Source organism: Panthera tigris, chromosome F3 (assembly GCF_018350195.1).
Source record: "Panthera tigris isolate Pti1 chromosome F3, P.tigris_Pti1_mat1.1, whole genome shotgun sequence".
Taxonomy (NCBI): domain Eukaryota; kingdom Metazoa; phylum Chordata; class Mammalia; order Carnivora; family Felidae; genus Panthera; species Panthera tigris.
Genome location: NC_056678.1, coordinates 3,402,254 through 3,418,166, shown reverse-complemented (window position 1 = coordinate 3,418,166; position 15,913 = coordinate 3,402,254). Strand labels below are relative to the sequence as shown.

General features: G+C 41.1%; 1 protein-coding gene across 3 annotated transcripts in view; it reads left to right on the top strand.

Moving 5' to 3' along the window:
• The window catches only part of CDC42BPA (CDC42 binding protein kinase alpha), a 318,266-nt gene that overhangs the window by 216,630 nt on the left and 85,723 nt on the right, over nt 1–15,913 (top strand). For all 3 annotated transcript variants that reach the window (XM_042976800.1, XM_042976799.1, XM_042976798.1), the window contains 2 exons: nt 1,970–2,217; nt 10,415–10,520. In XM_042976800.1, the coding sequence (XP_042832734.1) occupies nt 1,970–2,217; nt 10,415–10,520 (354 nt within the window). The remainder of the gene's footprint in view (nt 1–1,969; nt 2,218–10,414; nt 10,521–15,913) is intronic.

Here is a 15,913-nt window from a genome sequence, read left to right as displayed (position 1 = left end):
GGGCACTTTTTAAGGTAGGAGAATTACTTTATTGTTTTTTGTTTTATTATGGGACTTGGGGTGGTATTTGCAATTGGTATTGGATTTTATCAAATACATTTGGGCGTGGGTACCTACTGAGATTATCACATGGGTTTATTTTAATGGAATCCATTAAAGTAATGCAATTTTTTTGCACTTACTAATAAATTTACTAATATTAAATTACCTTCAATACCTGCAAGAAGACGTGTTCTTTTGTGGTAGATTGTGTCTTTTTTATATACGGTTTCATTTCATCAGCATTAAAAAATTTTTTTTGTAATATTTATATATTTTGGGGAGAGAGAGAAAGAGAGAGAACATGAGCGTGGGAGAGGCAGAGAGAGAGACAGAATCCGAAGCAGGCTCCAGGCTCTGAGCTGTCAGCACAGAGCCCGACCCGGGCTCAAACTCACAGACCGTGAGATCATGACCTGAGCCGGAGTTCGGACTCTCGACCAACCAACTGAGCCACCCAGGCACCCCTACTTCATTGGCATTTGATTTGATTTTTTTTTTTTTTTCTGACATCCTTATCAACAAGTGACTTGAGCCCATGACTTTCTTTGGTGGCATCTTTGGTAGGTTTTGACGTCAGGGTAGTTTTTGCTCGAAACTTCAGTGCGTGCCGCTGCTCTGCCAACAGCAAACTGTACGAAACAGAGCAGTGGACCGAGATGTTCTTGAGGGGACTCTGAAAATGAAGAGGTAAGCGGTCAGTGCCGCAGATGTCAGTCTCGGCGTCGTTTTTGCGGAGATGCGTACGCGCCAGAATCTGACTTGCTGTGGCTCTTCCCGGTTTCCCCAGTGCGGTGTGCGCCAGGCTGCCCCCAGAAACTGCTGGAATCTGGGTCTTGCCTGTGGGAGGCACGGCGTGAGTAGTTTTGTAGTAAACGGTTAAATATTCCAGTGGATACCCCGGAAACATTTCTCCCACCCAGTGGATGTCTTTGGTTTTGTGTTTTTGTTTTTGTTTTTGAAAAAAAGGTAGGTATCTCAAATGTGAAGATGTTAGGATAGTTTTCTTTCAACTTTAAATCAACTACTGTTCACAGTTTTTCTGCCCTTAATACTGTTTTCAAAAACAAGAGACACTGTCCTCTAGGGCATGATTCCCTGCTGTCTCTAAACGTACACCCGTAGGTCCTTTGGGTTTTAAAAGGTTTATTGTTGAACACCTGGGAGAATAGATAGCTTATAACCAAGTCATAGAAAAGTTACAAAGCTCAGGAGGTCTTAAACGGTCATCATCTCTGTTCTCTTTACCTTTAGCCACCGTCCGGAAGAAGCTTTGGACTTTGTGTTTTCCTTTCACCTTATTACTGAGAAGACGTTTCATCCTAATTTCTAAAAGGGTGGCTTTTGGCTAAATTTCTCATCCCTAATGCCCTACCTAAATGCCAAGAGACTGTCATTTTTTCCAGTGGTTGTGAAGATGTTTGATTAGACCTTTGTCCTTCTCCCTGGACCATTGGAGAAGCCCCTCTCCTTTTTGTACATTCTAGCTTTGTCATTCCGTTCCCCAGATTTGTATCTTCTAAAGACATTTGCATATTCATAATCCTTTATTGGTTCCACATCAGAAATAAGCCGTGGTTAGATTTTTCCCTCACTCCATACACCAGCAGTAATTGTGTATAAATTAGAAATTTAAATATCAGCAAATAACTATATAAGTGCCAACGGAAGTTATATATAAATATATAATCTTGGTGGGAAGAAGGCTGTAAAATACAACAACAATAAGGGAATATATATACGGAGAACAATATTTGCAACATAAGGCTGGCAAAAGGTTAATAGCCTTAATAAAGAAAGTTGTTTTATGTGATGATGTACAAAAGTAACATTCAGTTATATGAACAGTTCTTTGCATTACAGAAAGACATTATAATTGGCATTTTGTCATTCATATAGATGAACCAATTTTTTGTTATTACTTCTCTAGCAAAAACAAATTAGTTACTCACCAGGACTGTGCAGCATAGAACATCAGCAAGAGATCACCAAACTAAAGACTGATTTAGAAAAGAAAAGTATCTTTTATGAAGAAGAATTGTCTAAAAGAGAAGGAATACACGCCAATGAAATTAAAAACCTGAAGAAAGAACTTCATGATTCAGAAGGCCAGCAACTTGCTCTCAACAAGGAAATTTTGATTTTGAAAGACAAATTGGAAAAAAACAGGAGAGAGAGGTAAGCATCGAGTTATCTACCCCTCCCGTCAGTATTTGGTGAATGCCTGCGGTGTGCCAGGGACCGGAGATACGCAGGCAGTACACGTATCCCAAAGTCCAGATCAGTCACCCGACGATGCCAGTGGGTCGGGAAACCAGCGGGATGGTGTAAGTGTGACTGGAAGGGCAGGTGCAGCCCTCGCAGAGGCACGGGAGGTAACCTTGGTATGTCTAGGTTTTTTGGACTAAATTCTAGCCAAGACCAAAGAAATAGAAAATGTCTAACTGCGGAAGGGAGTCCATTAAGTGCCAAGATGGAGAGGGAAAGGGGAACAGGGCACGTTCCGAAGATGAAGGCTGTTCCCTACGGTGGAGCCACAGATGAGAGGGTGAGAAGCGGGGCCGGAGAGGGAAGTGGAGGCAAGGTCACGAAGGAGGAAGGAATTTGGACTTCGTGCCGAGGCCATTGAAGGCAGGTGACAGGGCGGTACTCGTGGTCCCGTGTGGAGTGGGACAGGCGGGAGCAGATGGCAAGGAGGAACCTGGCAGCGAGAGAGGAGCAGGACCGCAGGTGCTGACCGGGCAGGTGGGGGGAAGCGTGTGGGCTCAGAAGGTCCCAGAGAGCCAGAACCTGGGGCCATAATGGCCAGGTGTGAGAAAGTGCCAGGATTTTAGGCAGCCGGATGTGTGCTATTGTCATTCTCAACTTCTGTTGGAAGCCAGTTTATTTAGTTTGGTACGTTCGCTCAGCCAGACTTTTTTAGAACCTGCTGTGGGTAAAGCAGTGTTGCAGGCACTGGGAACGTGGCAGTGGACAGACAGACAAATCTCTGTCCGTATGGAGCTTTCCTTTAGCCAGGTGAAGGGCTGTAAACAAAATAAGTAAAATATAGAATATGTTAGGTAATGATAAATGCCAGGAACAGAACGTAAGGCACAGGATGGGGCCATGAGGCATTAAGGGGGCAATTAAATTGTGTATATAGGCTGGTCTGGAAAAATTGCAATGAGAAGGACTGAAGAAAGTGGGGGCATCTCTGCAGATGTAGAAGAACGTTCTATGTGGAGAACAGCCTGTTAAAAAAAGTAATGAGAAGGCAATACTGTGGAGACAGTAAAAAGATGAGTGGGTGCCAGGGATTGGGGGAGGGGGGCGGATGTGATGTCCAGGAGGACGCCAGGGCAGGATGCCCAGGGCAGTCTCTTGGTGTGATGCTACAGTGATGGGTACATGCCGTTACACACGTGTCCAAACCCTAACGTGAGCTGTGGAGTTGGAGTGATAACGACCTGCCAGATGTAAGTTCACTAACTGTAACAAATGTTCCACTCTGGTGGGGGATGATGTTGTGGGGTCTGTACCGTGTTTGGGGGCGGGGAGTAGGTGGGAAATCTCTGCTATGGACCTAAAACTTTTCTAAAAAATAAAGGCTATTAAGAAAAATAGTTTAAGGAGGCCAGTGTGGCCGAAGTAGACTTAAGGGGAAAGAATCATAGGAGAGGAGTATGAGGGGGAACAGGGGCCAGATCATGTAAGGCTTTATAGCAGGTCACTTCTGGTTATTTACTCTGAGGAAAACTGATGCGGGGAGTACTGCAGGATTTTGAGTGGAAAATTAAGATATTGGGTTGTGTTTTAAAAGGGTTACTCTGACTACCTGGTTAAGAATAGTCTGACTCAGGGGCGCCCGGGTGGCTCAGTCGGTTAGACATCCGACATCAGCTCAGGTCATGATCTCATGGCTCGTGAGTTCAAGCCTCACGTCAGGCTCTGAGCTGTCAGCACAGAGCCTGCTTCAGATCCTCTGTCTCCTTCTATTTCTGCCCTTCTCCTCTCCTCTCCTCTCCTCTCCTCTCCTCTCCTCTCTCCCTCCCTCAAAAATAAACAAACATTAAAAAAAAAAAAAAAGTCTGACTTCGATAAGAGGAGAAAAGCCCTGAACTCCTGTAGAAGGCTGTCACAGAAGTCCAGGCAAAGGAGGGTGGTGACTTGGCCCAGGGTTGGGGCAGAAGTGGTGGTAAGAAACATTGGAATTCTTGTGCTCCTGAACAGTAAAGATACTGGCTTTTGTTGATGGTTTAGACGTGGGATGAGAAGGGAAGAGGAAGGCTCAAGGATGGTGCTGAGGTTCGGGGCTTTAGCAATTAGGAGGATGTAGTTACCGTTTAGAAAGGAACAGGGCAAGGGAAGCATGTTGGGGATGAGAGTATTACCGGGAGTTCATTTTAAACAAGTTCCGTTTGAGGTGTGTATTAGGCACCCACATGGAGATGTCACACAGGCCGTTGGACAGATCAGCTGGATTTTAAGGCTAGAAATAAAATTCCAGGAGTATTAGATCACTCACATGGTATTTAAAGCAGTGAGACTACTTGAGATCCCTTAGCAGTTGGTATAGATGGCACAAAGGTCCAGCACTGAGCCCTGGCGTGCTCTGATCTTTGGAAGTTGGTTAATGAGGAAGAAACAGCAAAGTGGCCAGCAAGGACAATGGGAAGAAGACCCAACAAATTTGGTGTCCTGGAGACCATGTGATGAAAGCATATCGAGTCTGTCTATACGTTAAACAAGATGAGGTATGAATTAAGTAAGATGAGGCCCAAACAATGATCACTGATTTTAACATTAGGAAGCTCGGTGGTAACTCTGTTAAGAACAATTTCCGTGGAACAGGAGGGGCAAAAACCCCACAGCGGGAACCAAGACTAGGAGGAGAGTGATTGGAACCAGAAATGTGGGACAACAGGGTTTTGAGGCGGTGGCGCGGCAGGTGCCAGATTCTGTGTGGTGAGAAGCAGCTAGGCGATGAGGAAGGGATACAGCAGACTCAGGGATTCCGGGCGGCTCCCATGAGTGAGAAGGCAGAGAATTGGAAAATGAAATGTGATCTAGGGCTTAGGAGAGACTGTTCATTCTGTTCTCTTATGGAAGAGACTTCTGCTCTGTTTCGTGCTGGTGGGAAAAAGCAAGAATAATTTCACAGAAATTTTACTCCGTTTATTTGTGTACACGTTTTTTCTGAAAGGCCTCTTTGTATTTTGTCATGTTTTTGTCATTGTTCGTTGCTTGGAGTTACTTCTGAATCAAGAAACATCCTTAAACGTGACTGAATTTCATATTTTGACTATAGATAATTTTTTAACATGGCATATTTGCTTGCACACAAGCAAAAATGGTTTCTTTTCCCGGAAGTTAGCATTTAAATTACAATTTCATTTACACTCACTAATGTAGTAATGGAAGGGATTTTTAACATCACATTTTTAAAATCAGCCGGTACGTAGGTTCTCGGTTGACTCGGGATCAGTCATAGGAAATTACCCAGAACAGATCCATATTGACTTTCATTTACTGCTAAGATATAAAGCGTTCCTTACAAATTTTTTTATTAAGTATAAGTTGACACTTATACTCAAGTGTTACATTTCTTTCAGGCGTACGGCACAGCGATTCAACTTCTCTGTCGGTTACGCTGTGTTCCCCACAAGTGTAACTGCCATCTGTCACCTCACAGCAGCGTTCCAGTATCACTGTAGTCCCTGTGCTGTGCCCTTTATTTCTTTATCTTATTCATTCCATAAGTGGAAGCCTGTACCCCCCACCCTGCTTCCCTCACCCGTTCCCCTCTGGAAGCCATGTTTGTTCTCTGTTTTTTAGGTCTCATTCTGCTTTTCGTTTGTTTGTTTATTCATTTTGTTTTTTAGATGGTACATATGAGTGAAATCATACGGTATTTGTCTTTCTCAGTTTGGCTTCTCTCACTTAACGTGATTCCCTCTAGGTCCACCCGTGTTACCACAAATGGCAAGACCTCGTCCCTTTTTACGGCTGTGTAATATTCCATCCTGTGTGTATACACCACATCTTCTTTGTCCATTTGTCCATTGACGCATACTGAAGTTGCTTCCGTATCTTGGCTTTGTAAATGATGCTGCAGTAAACATAAGGGTGCATATATCTTTTCAAATTAGTGTTTTCATTTTCTGTAGGTAAATAGCCAGCAGTGGAATTCCTGGATCACACGGTGTATCTATTTTTAATTTTTTTGAGGGACCTCCACACTGTTTTCCACAGTGGCTGCACCAGTTGCATTCCCACCAACAGTGCCCAAGGATTCCCTTTTTTACACATCCTTGCCAACACTTACTTCTCGTCTCTCTGATTTTAGCCATTCTGACAGGTGCAAGGTGATAGCTCATTGGGGTTTCGATTTGCACTTCCCTGATGGTGAATGATGTTGAGCATCTTCTCACGTGTCTGTTGACCATCTGGATGTCTTCTTTGGAAAAATGTCTATTCAGGTCCTCTTCTCCTTTGTTTTTTGTTGTTGAATTATGTAAGTTCTTTATATGTTTTGGATATTAACCCCATATCAGACACGTCATTTGGAAATATCTTCTCCCATTTAGTAGGTTGCCTTTTCATGTTGATGATGGTTTCCTTCACTGTGCAAAAGTTTTTTTTTTTTTTTTATTTTGATGTAGCCCCAACAGTTTATTTTTGCTTTCATTTCCCTTTCTTAGGAGACATATCTAGAAAAATGTTGCAATGGCCAGTCAGTGTCAGAGAAAGTACTGCCTGTGCTCTCTGTTAGTATTTTTGCCAGGTCTCACCTTGATGGTTTTTTTGTGTGTAGGGTGTGAGGAAGTGGCCCAGTTTCATTCTTTTGCATGCAGCTGTCCAGTCTTCCCAGCACCATTTATTGAAGAGACCGTCTTTTCCCCATTGTATATTCTTGCCTCCTTTGTCATAGATTAATTGAGCATGTAAGCTTGGGTTTATTTCTGGGATCTCAGTTCCATTGATTTAGGTGTCTGTTTTTGTGCCAGTAGCAAACTGTTGTAATCACTACAGCTTTGTAGCACAGCTTGAAATCTTGTAGTACACCCCCAGCTTTGTTCTTCTTCCTCAAGGTTGCGTTGGCTACTTGGGGTCTTTTGTGGTTCCGTACAAATTTTAGTAGTATTTGTTCGAGTTTTGTGAAAAATGCTGTTGCCATTTTCATAGGGATTGCCCTGAACTATAGATTGTTTTGGCTAGTAGGAACATTTTAGCAATATTAATTCTTCCAATCCATGAACATGGAATATCTTTCCATTTGTGTCATCTTCAGCGTCCGTCCTAGTTTTCAGAGTACAAATTAGCATTTGTACAAAATGGTCTTTCACCATCTTGGTTAAGTTTATTCCCAGGTATTTATTTATCTTGTTGGTATAATTGTAAAAGCAGTTGTTTTCTTAATTTCTGTTTCTCCTACTTTGTTATTAGTGTGTCAGTGAAATACTACCGGCTTCTGGGTTTTAATTTTGTATCCTGCAACCTTGCTGAATTTATTTGTTACTACTAGTAGGTTTTTTTTTAGTGAAGTCTTTAGGGTTTTCTATGTATTGTATCATGTCATCTGCAAACAGTGACAGTTTAACTTCTTCCTCGCCAGTATGGGTGCCTCTTACATCTTTTCTTTTCTCTTCTCTTCTCTTCTTTTTTTTTCTTTTTTCTTTTCCATGGTGTGTGTGTGTGTGTGTGTGTGTGTGTGTGTGTGTGTGTGTCGGATTCCTGTGGCTAGGACTTCCAGTATTATTTATGCCGAATCAAAATAGTGAGAATGAACATCCTTGTCTTGTTCCTGACATTAGGGGAAAAGCTCTCAATTTTTCACCATTGCATTTGATGTTATTTGTGGGTTTTTCATATATGGCATTTATTATGTTGAGATATATTCCCTCTAAACCTGCTTTGCTGAAAGTTTTTAGCATGAATGGGTAGTTGAATTTTTTCAAATGCCTTTTCTGCGTCCTTTAAGATAATCATATAATTTTTATCCTTCATTTTGTTGATGTGGTATATAATGTTGACTGATTTGTGAATATGGAACCACCCTTATATTCCAGAATAAGTCCCACTTGATCATGGTGAATGATCTTTTAATGTATTGTTGACTGCAGTTTGCTGATATTTTGTTGAACATTTTTGCATCTATGTTTATCAGGGATATTGGCCTGTGGTTCTTTCTTCCTTTCTTTTTCTTTTCTTTTCTTTTCTTTTCTTTTCTTTTCTTTTCTTTTCCTTTCCTTTCCTTTCCTTTCCTTTCCTTTCCTTTCTTCCTTTTCCTTTTCCTTTTCCTTTTCCTTTTCCTTTTCCTTTTCCTTTTCCTTTTCTTTTTGGTGGTGTCTTTGTCTGGTTTTGGTAATGGGGTAATGCTGGCCTCATAGAATGAATTTGAAAGTTTTCTGCCCTCTTCTGTTTGTTGGAATAGTTTGAGGAGAACAGGTATTAACTCTTCTTTAAATGTCTGGTGGAATTCACATGTTAATCCATCTGGTCCTGGATTTTTATTTTTTGGTAGTGTTTTGATTATTGATTCAATACTGTTACTAGTAATTGGTCTATTCAGATTTTTTGTGTCTTCCTGATATAGTTTAGAAGATTGTGTATTTCTAGGAATTAATCCATTTCTGCTAGTTTGTCCAATTTGTTGGCATGTAATTTTTCATAGAATTCTCTTGATTCTTTGTATTTCTGTAGTGTCAGTTTTTCTCTTGTTTCTGATTTAATGTATTTGGGTCTTTTTATTGATGAGTCTGGGTAAGCGTTTATCAATTTTATTTTTTCAAAGAACCAGTTCTTGGTTTCATTGTTGTTTTTTTCTGTTTTTTTTTTTTTAATCTCTATTTCATTTATTTCTTTTTTTATTAATTTTTTTAATGTTTATTTATTTTTGAGAGAGAGAGAGAGACAGAGCACAAGCAGGAGAGGGGCAGAGAGAGAGGGAGACACAGAATCTGAAGCGGGCTCTGGGCTCCGAGCTGTCAGCACAGAGCCCGACACAGGGCTCGAACCCACAAGCTGTGAGATCATGACCTGGGTCAAAGTCGGACACTTAACCAACTGAGCCCCCCAGGCGCCCCTCTGTGTCATTTATTTCTCCTCTGGTCTTCTTGATTTCCCTCCTTCTACCCACTTTGGGTTTCATTTGTCTTTTTTTCTAATTGAGGTAAAAAGTTAGATTGTTTACTTGAGCTTCTTGTTTCTTCAGTTAGCCTTTATTACTGGATAGCTCCCTCTTAGAACTGCTTGTGCTGTCTCCCAAAGATTTTGGACCACTGCGTTTTCGTTGTCCTTTGTCTCCATGTATTTTTTGATGAATTTATTTCTTTTTTATTTACTCATAGACCCATTGGTTGTTTAGAATAAGCCTCTTTGGGACACCTGGGTGCCCTCCATGCCCAGCGTGGAGTCTGCTTAAAATTCTGTCTCTCCCTCTGGCTCTCTCCCCTTCACACACACTTGTGCTTGCGCTCTCTCTAAACAACAACAAAAAATAGATAAATAGATAGATCTTCATCTGTATAGCAACTCCATGTTTGAACACTGATTCCCCTTTCTCTCTTTGGTGGTTTGTACAAAGTCTGTTAGAACTCTTTTTGCCTCTAAGGGTGAATCACTTGTGCCCCTCAGAACTATCACTTTAAATAAGTTGTATAGGAGTGCCTGGGTGGGGAAGCATCTGACTTCAGCTCAGGTCATGATCTCGCAGTTCGTGAGTTCGAGCCCTGCATCGGGCTCTGTGCTGACAGCTCAGAGCCTGGAGCCTGCTTCGGGTTCTGTGTCTCCCTCTCTGTCTTCCCCTCCCCCACCCATGCTGTCTGTCTGTCTCTCTCTCTCTCTCTTTCTCTCTCAAAAATAATAAATAAACATAAATAAATAAGTTTTACAATATTAAATTTTTTGTGTGTGCATGCATGTGTGTATGTAGGTAGGTACGTACTTAAGGAAGAAGAAAGGAAGGGCTGAGAGGAAGGGCTGAATATATTGAGAGGACTGTTGGAAATGTCACTGAGGGTTTGCTAGCACTCTTGAGCTGAGAAGGAATCATGTGGTGCCCACGTGTCCCCCTCTTTCCCTGACCTCCACCTTTGCCCATACTTTGTGGTCTGTGTGCAGCCACATAACGTGAGCACAGTCATGAAGGCTACAGATCGCAGATGCCTTCCTCAGAGTTTCAAATGAAAAACAAAGTAGATGTTGGGCAGACAGATCTATTAATTAAAAGGAAATGATTGTAACTTTTAATTTTAAGGGGGAGGATTGGGACTTGGCACCTTCAAGAGGATGCGACTTTTCAGAGTAAAATGTGGAACAGCAGCCAGTCTGGGAAGTCGTTTCACCTCTGACTCAATTCCTTTTTTTCCTCTTCTGTTTTGAATTGTGTTAGTCAAAGTGAAAGGGAAGAATTTGAAAACGAGTTCAAACAACAGTACGAAAGAGAAAAAGTGTTGTTAACTGAAGAAAATAAGAAACTGACAAGTGAACTTGATAAGGTGAGTGCTACAATCTCCCCTCCTTGAGCAGGTTCTGGACGTCCAGCACGGTGACAGAAATTGTAGCCTAGTCTTATACTCGGCACAACTCAGACTCAGTACCCCTCCTTATACACAAGGATTACTTGTGGGGTGCAGGCGGGGCTTCCTTCCACCCGTCCGTGCGGGGGCTCTGGATACGGCTTTGCGTATCCCCTCTTCTTCTTCATCCCTCTTATTTTTTGAGCCTCTTTTCTTTCTTTCACTTTCCATCTGTTCTCTTTTTACTCTTTCCTCTCATATTTGTCCCTTAACTCTGTCATGGCTGCCGAAGTTAAGCTGGCCCTTGGCAAGAGCAGGAACAATTAGGCCAAACTGGGGCAGGTTTGACAACCATGATTTCATGTTCATGGTGGAGAATTGCCTGTAGCTAGAAATAATATCCTTGGTGGGTAGGAATCCAGAGAAACCTACTCTGCCTGTGGGCGCCCGGGGGCTCAGGTGGTGAAGCATCTGAGTCTTGGCTTCGGATCAGGTCATGATCTCACAGTTTGTGGTTTTGAGCCCCGCACCAGGCTCTGTGCTGACAGCGTGCAGACTGCTTGGGATTCTCTGTCTCCCTGTCTCTCTCTCTGCCCCTCCCCTGCTCACTCTCTCAATCCCTCTCGCTCTCTCTCTCTCTCTCTCTCTCTCTCTCTAAAATAAGTAAATAAACATTGAAAGAAAGAAAGAAAAGAGAAAAGAAGCAAAGCTCCACCTAAATTCTGTAGCTCAAGTAAAGAACAGAACCATAGATTAAACTTAGACTCAGCCAGATTTATGAACGAAATTTCAAATACATAAAGGGAATGTTTTTCCATATAGTAGCTCAGATTTTTTGAACTGCCATCCTTTTGCATTTCTTTTGTCAGTTCCTAACAAACAGTTGTAAAAATCCTGATATTATCCACATGTTTTAGTAATCATATTTACATTTAAATGAGAACGTTTGGGTAATTGTATTTTATAGTGATTTCTAGGATTTTCCTCCCGGAAAAATATTTTGTTCAACTATTAATTATTCCAGTAACTAATAATGACCATGACTGAAAGAGTCATGAATTGAAAGCCCATGACTAAATAGTCATAAAAGAGAGGCTCTCTTTGTTCTGTTTTCCATTGCATTCCGTATCTTTCACTACTTACCCCATGACTGTTTGGTTTTTTAAACATTTAAAAATGACCTTGCTTGTTCGGTTGAAAACTACTTGAGAAAGAATGTACACAAACTCTGTGGGAAGTAGCCCAAAGGTAGTATGAGTGTTTTGTTCAGAGTACAGAGAGCATGTGAAAGTTACTGTGTGACTTTTCGTTATTTCCGTTTAAATAAAACTAATAACATTTGAATTTTATCCCCATAAAATTTAAGTCACGTAATTGTTTTTTTCATGTGTTGACTAATAACGACTGTAAAATAAAACACTATTTCTGTCTATAAGACAGAATTTAAGATTCTCTTAAGAGTTACCTTGAGGTAAGAAATGTAATTAAACTCTAGAAGTCCTCTTCATGTAGTTTCTAGTAGAAAATGTATACAGTTCAAGAAAAATTATATTGAGAAACAATCAAATTGAATGTAGATCAAATCTTGTATTCACTCCTTGGTTTTTTTCATCACTAACCATAAAGTTCTGTTGAGTTTACGAGAAGCACATATTTCATTTTTAAGCAATACTCTTTGGATTTTGATGAGATGTGAAGGATAAAAATAAAAGCTTGTCCCCGAAGCTTGTAAAAATAGAATGTTACCTTTTCTTACTAACATGAAAGCTCTGATGAAGGATAGGAGTAGAACTCTGAGGGCAAATATTTAACGACAAACGATAACAAGGAAATACTCATTCCTGGAGCAGTAGAGACAGACCTGGGTTCTGCTACCATTTAAGCCCCTTCCCAATTTTTGCTGTTTTTATTCAGCCTTTGCTTTCTTCCTCCTTAACTGTCGGTTCACCTACCTGAGCACTGTTTCTTCTCTTCGTTCATTTTCTGGTTTGGTTTGAACTGTATATTTTTGCCAGGAGGAGTAACCAGAGTACTTTTGCCATTGTTGTTCCAGCCCTTCCATCTGGAACCCAGTGAAGGGATTCAAACAGAACTTCTGGTATAGAAGCCAGAAGGCAACTCTTAGGTTAATTTTCAAACTTACATAATTAATCTCATGAAGAGATTCTCACATGCACAGTTTTAAACTCTAAAAATTAAAATTTTAAAGGAAATCAAAAGAAAGTGTGTTGATATTTTCAGAAGTCTGCTAAATTTATTACAGGGGCGCCTTGGTGGCTCAGTCGGTTAAGTCTCCGACTTTGGCTCAGGTCATGATCTCTCAGTTCATGAGTTTGAGCCCCACATCGGGCTCAGTGCCAACAGCTCGGAGCCTGGAGCCTGCTTTGAATTCTGTGTCTCCCTCTCTCTCTGCCCCTCCCCTGCTCGACGCCCCTCCCCTGCTCGACCTCTCTCTCTCTCTCTCTCTCCCCCCCAAAAAAATAAACATAAAAAAATTTTCTTTTAAAGATAATTTATGGCAAATAAAATTAGCCATATATGTTAGGAAGTGAAAGTAAATGATTTTCCAGTCAGAAAAAATATTATTTTCGTCTTGGTTTTAAATCACACTATTTTACAAAAAAGCAGAATTATAAAAAACGTGGCATATATTTAACATAAAAGTTAACCCATGATCTCATCACCACAAAACAACTATGGTAATTTTATATGTTCCTTTCCAGATTTTGTTTATATATATATACTATTACGTAAGTGCAGTCATATATACATTCCATTTTCTAATCTGCCTTTTCACTTAAAATGTCCTGAGCATGTTTCCATATTCTTATGTAGTCTTATAATTACCATAAGCCAAATATGTCAATGTACAAATAGCAAAACCTTCTCATTTCCAAAGAAGCAAAATGAACAAACCCTTAGGTAGAATGTACTAATGAGTTACTTTATATTTACTCAGAATTTACTTCTGAGTTACTTTATATAAATCATTTTATCCTCACAAAAGCTCTGTGAGGTGTACCCAGTTATTCTTGCCATTTTATAGATGAGGAAGCTGAGGCAGAAAGAATGAAGCTCCTTTCCTAATCAGAGAACCAGGAAGTGGCCAAACGGAATTTGGACACAGGCAGTCTGGCTCCAGAGTCCATGCTTTTATTCAGTAGTAATGAAAATATTAGCATTTCTCTGAGTAATACTAAACAAATCTACTTAAAACCACTTGTAGGTGTCGTAACATAGCCGTGCAAAATCTGCATTTCCTCTCCTTCCTGCAAACATCTAGTCGACGTCACTCACAAATTAGTTGGAAGGGCTGTCAAAAAAGGTGTGTTGTAGGAATGAATTAGCGAAGACGTTGCATCTGCCAGAAGAAACTTCAGAAACAGCTGGTAGGCTTCTGGCTAGGCTAACATGAAGAGATTGATGAATCCTCTCAAGAAAAGAAACATTTCAAGGTGGACACGATTGTCAAAAACAGTGATTTCGGAGCTCTGGGAAGTAAGGGGAGGAAGACCGCTCTGAAACATTGCTGAGATAAGTGAAGGAATGTCTGAACGAGCGGAGAGATGGGCCCCCGTTAAGGGGCGAAAGACACATCTGCAGAAGAAACATACTTGAAATGGAGAAGGAACTCTTAACACTCATTAATAAGAAATAAATACAAACAACCCATTGAAAAAAATGGGGAAAGTTTTTGAACAGACATTTCATGAAAGACCTATGAATGGCAGATCAGCTCGTGCAAAGATGTTCATTGTGGTCAGGAAAATGCCAGTTACAACCACGGTCACGTGCAGCTGTACACCCTCAAGAATGAACAGAATCCATAAGAATGACCATAGCTGGTGTTGGCAAGGACGTGGGGGAACTGAAAATCCCACGCTGCTTGTAGGCGTGGAAGGTGGGAGAGCCACTTTAGAAACAGTTTCAAAAGTTCTCAGAAAGTTAAGCTTACACTTACCACGTGACCCAGAAATTTTCCTACTTACTTATTTAAGAGAATTAAAAACAGAGCCCTTGGGGCGCCTGGGTGGCGCAGTCGGTTAAGCGTCCGACTTCGGCCAGGTCACGATCTCGCGGTCCGTGAGTTCGAGCCCCGCGTCAGGCTCTGGGCTGATGGCTCGGAGCCTGGAGCCTGTTTCTGATTCTGTGTCTCCCTCTCTCTCTGCCCCTCCCCCGTTCATGCTGTGTCTCTCTCTGTCCCAAAAATAAATTAAAAAAACGTTGAAGAAAAAAAAAAATTTTTTTAAAAATAAAAAAAAAAAACAGAGCCCTTTTCAAGACTTGTATGTGAATGTGCATCGCACCATTCTTCCCAAAAGCAAACCACTGGAAACAATACACATGCCCACCAACTAATGAACAGGCAAATAAGGTTTCCTATTATCCATATGATAGTCTACTACTCAGCTGTAGAAAGGAATGGATTTCTGATACGTGCAACACTGTGGTTGAACCTCAATAATATGATGAGGTATTAAATTGCTAAGAAAAGCAAAACCAGAGAAGCAGAAAACAGATCCGTGATGCCTGGAACTCAGGGTGGGAGCCAGGATTGACTGCAAACCAGCACTGGGGAAATTTCTCGTACCAGAAGTGTTCCAAAACAGGATTGTGGTGGTTGTTGCACGACTGCTTAAATTTATTAAAAATCTTTGAACCATACACTTGTAACGGATGAGTTTTATTACAGGTAAATTATACCTCAGTAAATCTGTAAAAGAAGAGAGCCGGTAAAGTACGTTTTCAGACATAAGTGACATCCCTTGAGGTACGGAACTTAAATCCCTTCTTAATAGGCAGCTGAGGGTGTACGTGGGCCTTGATAGCTTCTCTGGACCCCATTTCATTCTGAGAAGACCATGAGGTTGGGCGTAGGGTTAAACAGGGAATTACAGCTGTGTTCCTTTGGTAGAGTGGAAGAAATGAAACCGCATTGGGTTGTGTCTTAAGTGTCTCTCTCTCACAGAAGGATAGGCCAAAACACACACGAGAAAAACCCTGGGTCATTAGGAGAATTGCTGATACATTTAGATGGAGGAGTTGGCATGTGTGGCCTGTAGGCAAATCCGGCTCTCAAACTGTTTCTTTATGACCCATGAACTAAGAAGAGTTTTTACACTTATAAGTAGGTTTTTCTAAGAACAAGATGTGATGGAGACCACATGTGGCCCACAAAGCCAAAAATACATACTATCTAATGCTTTACTGGAAAGCTTGCAGATCCCTGACTTAGAACATGGTTTTAGCCTGTATTAGAAACTGAACCTAACATACACATGCATACACACACACACAGACACACACACACGTATGTGTAAAGATAACTTATTGTAAGGAATTTGCTTACCTGATTATGGAGGCTGACAATC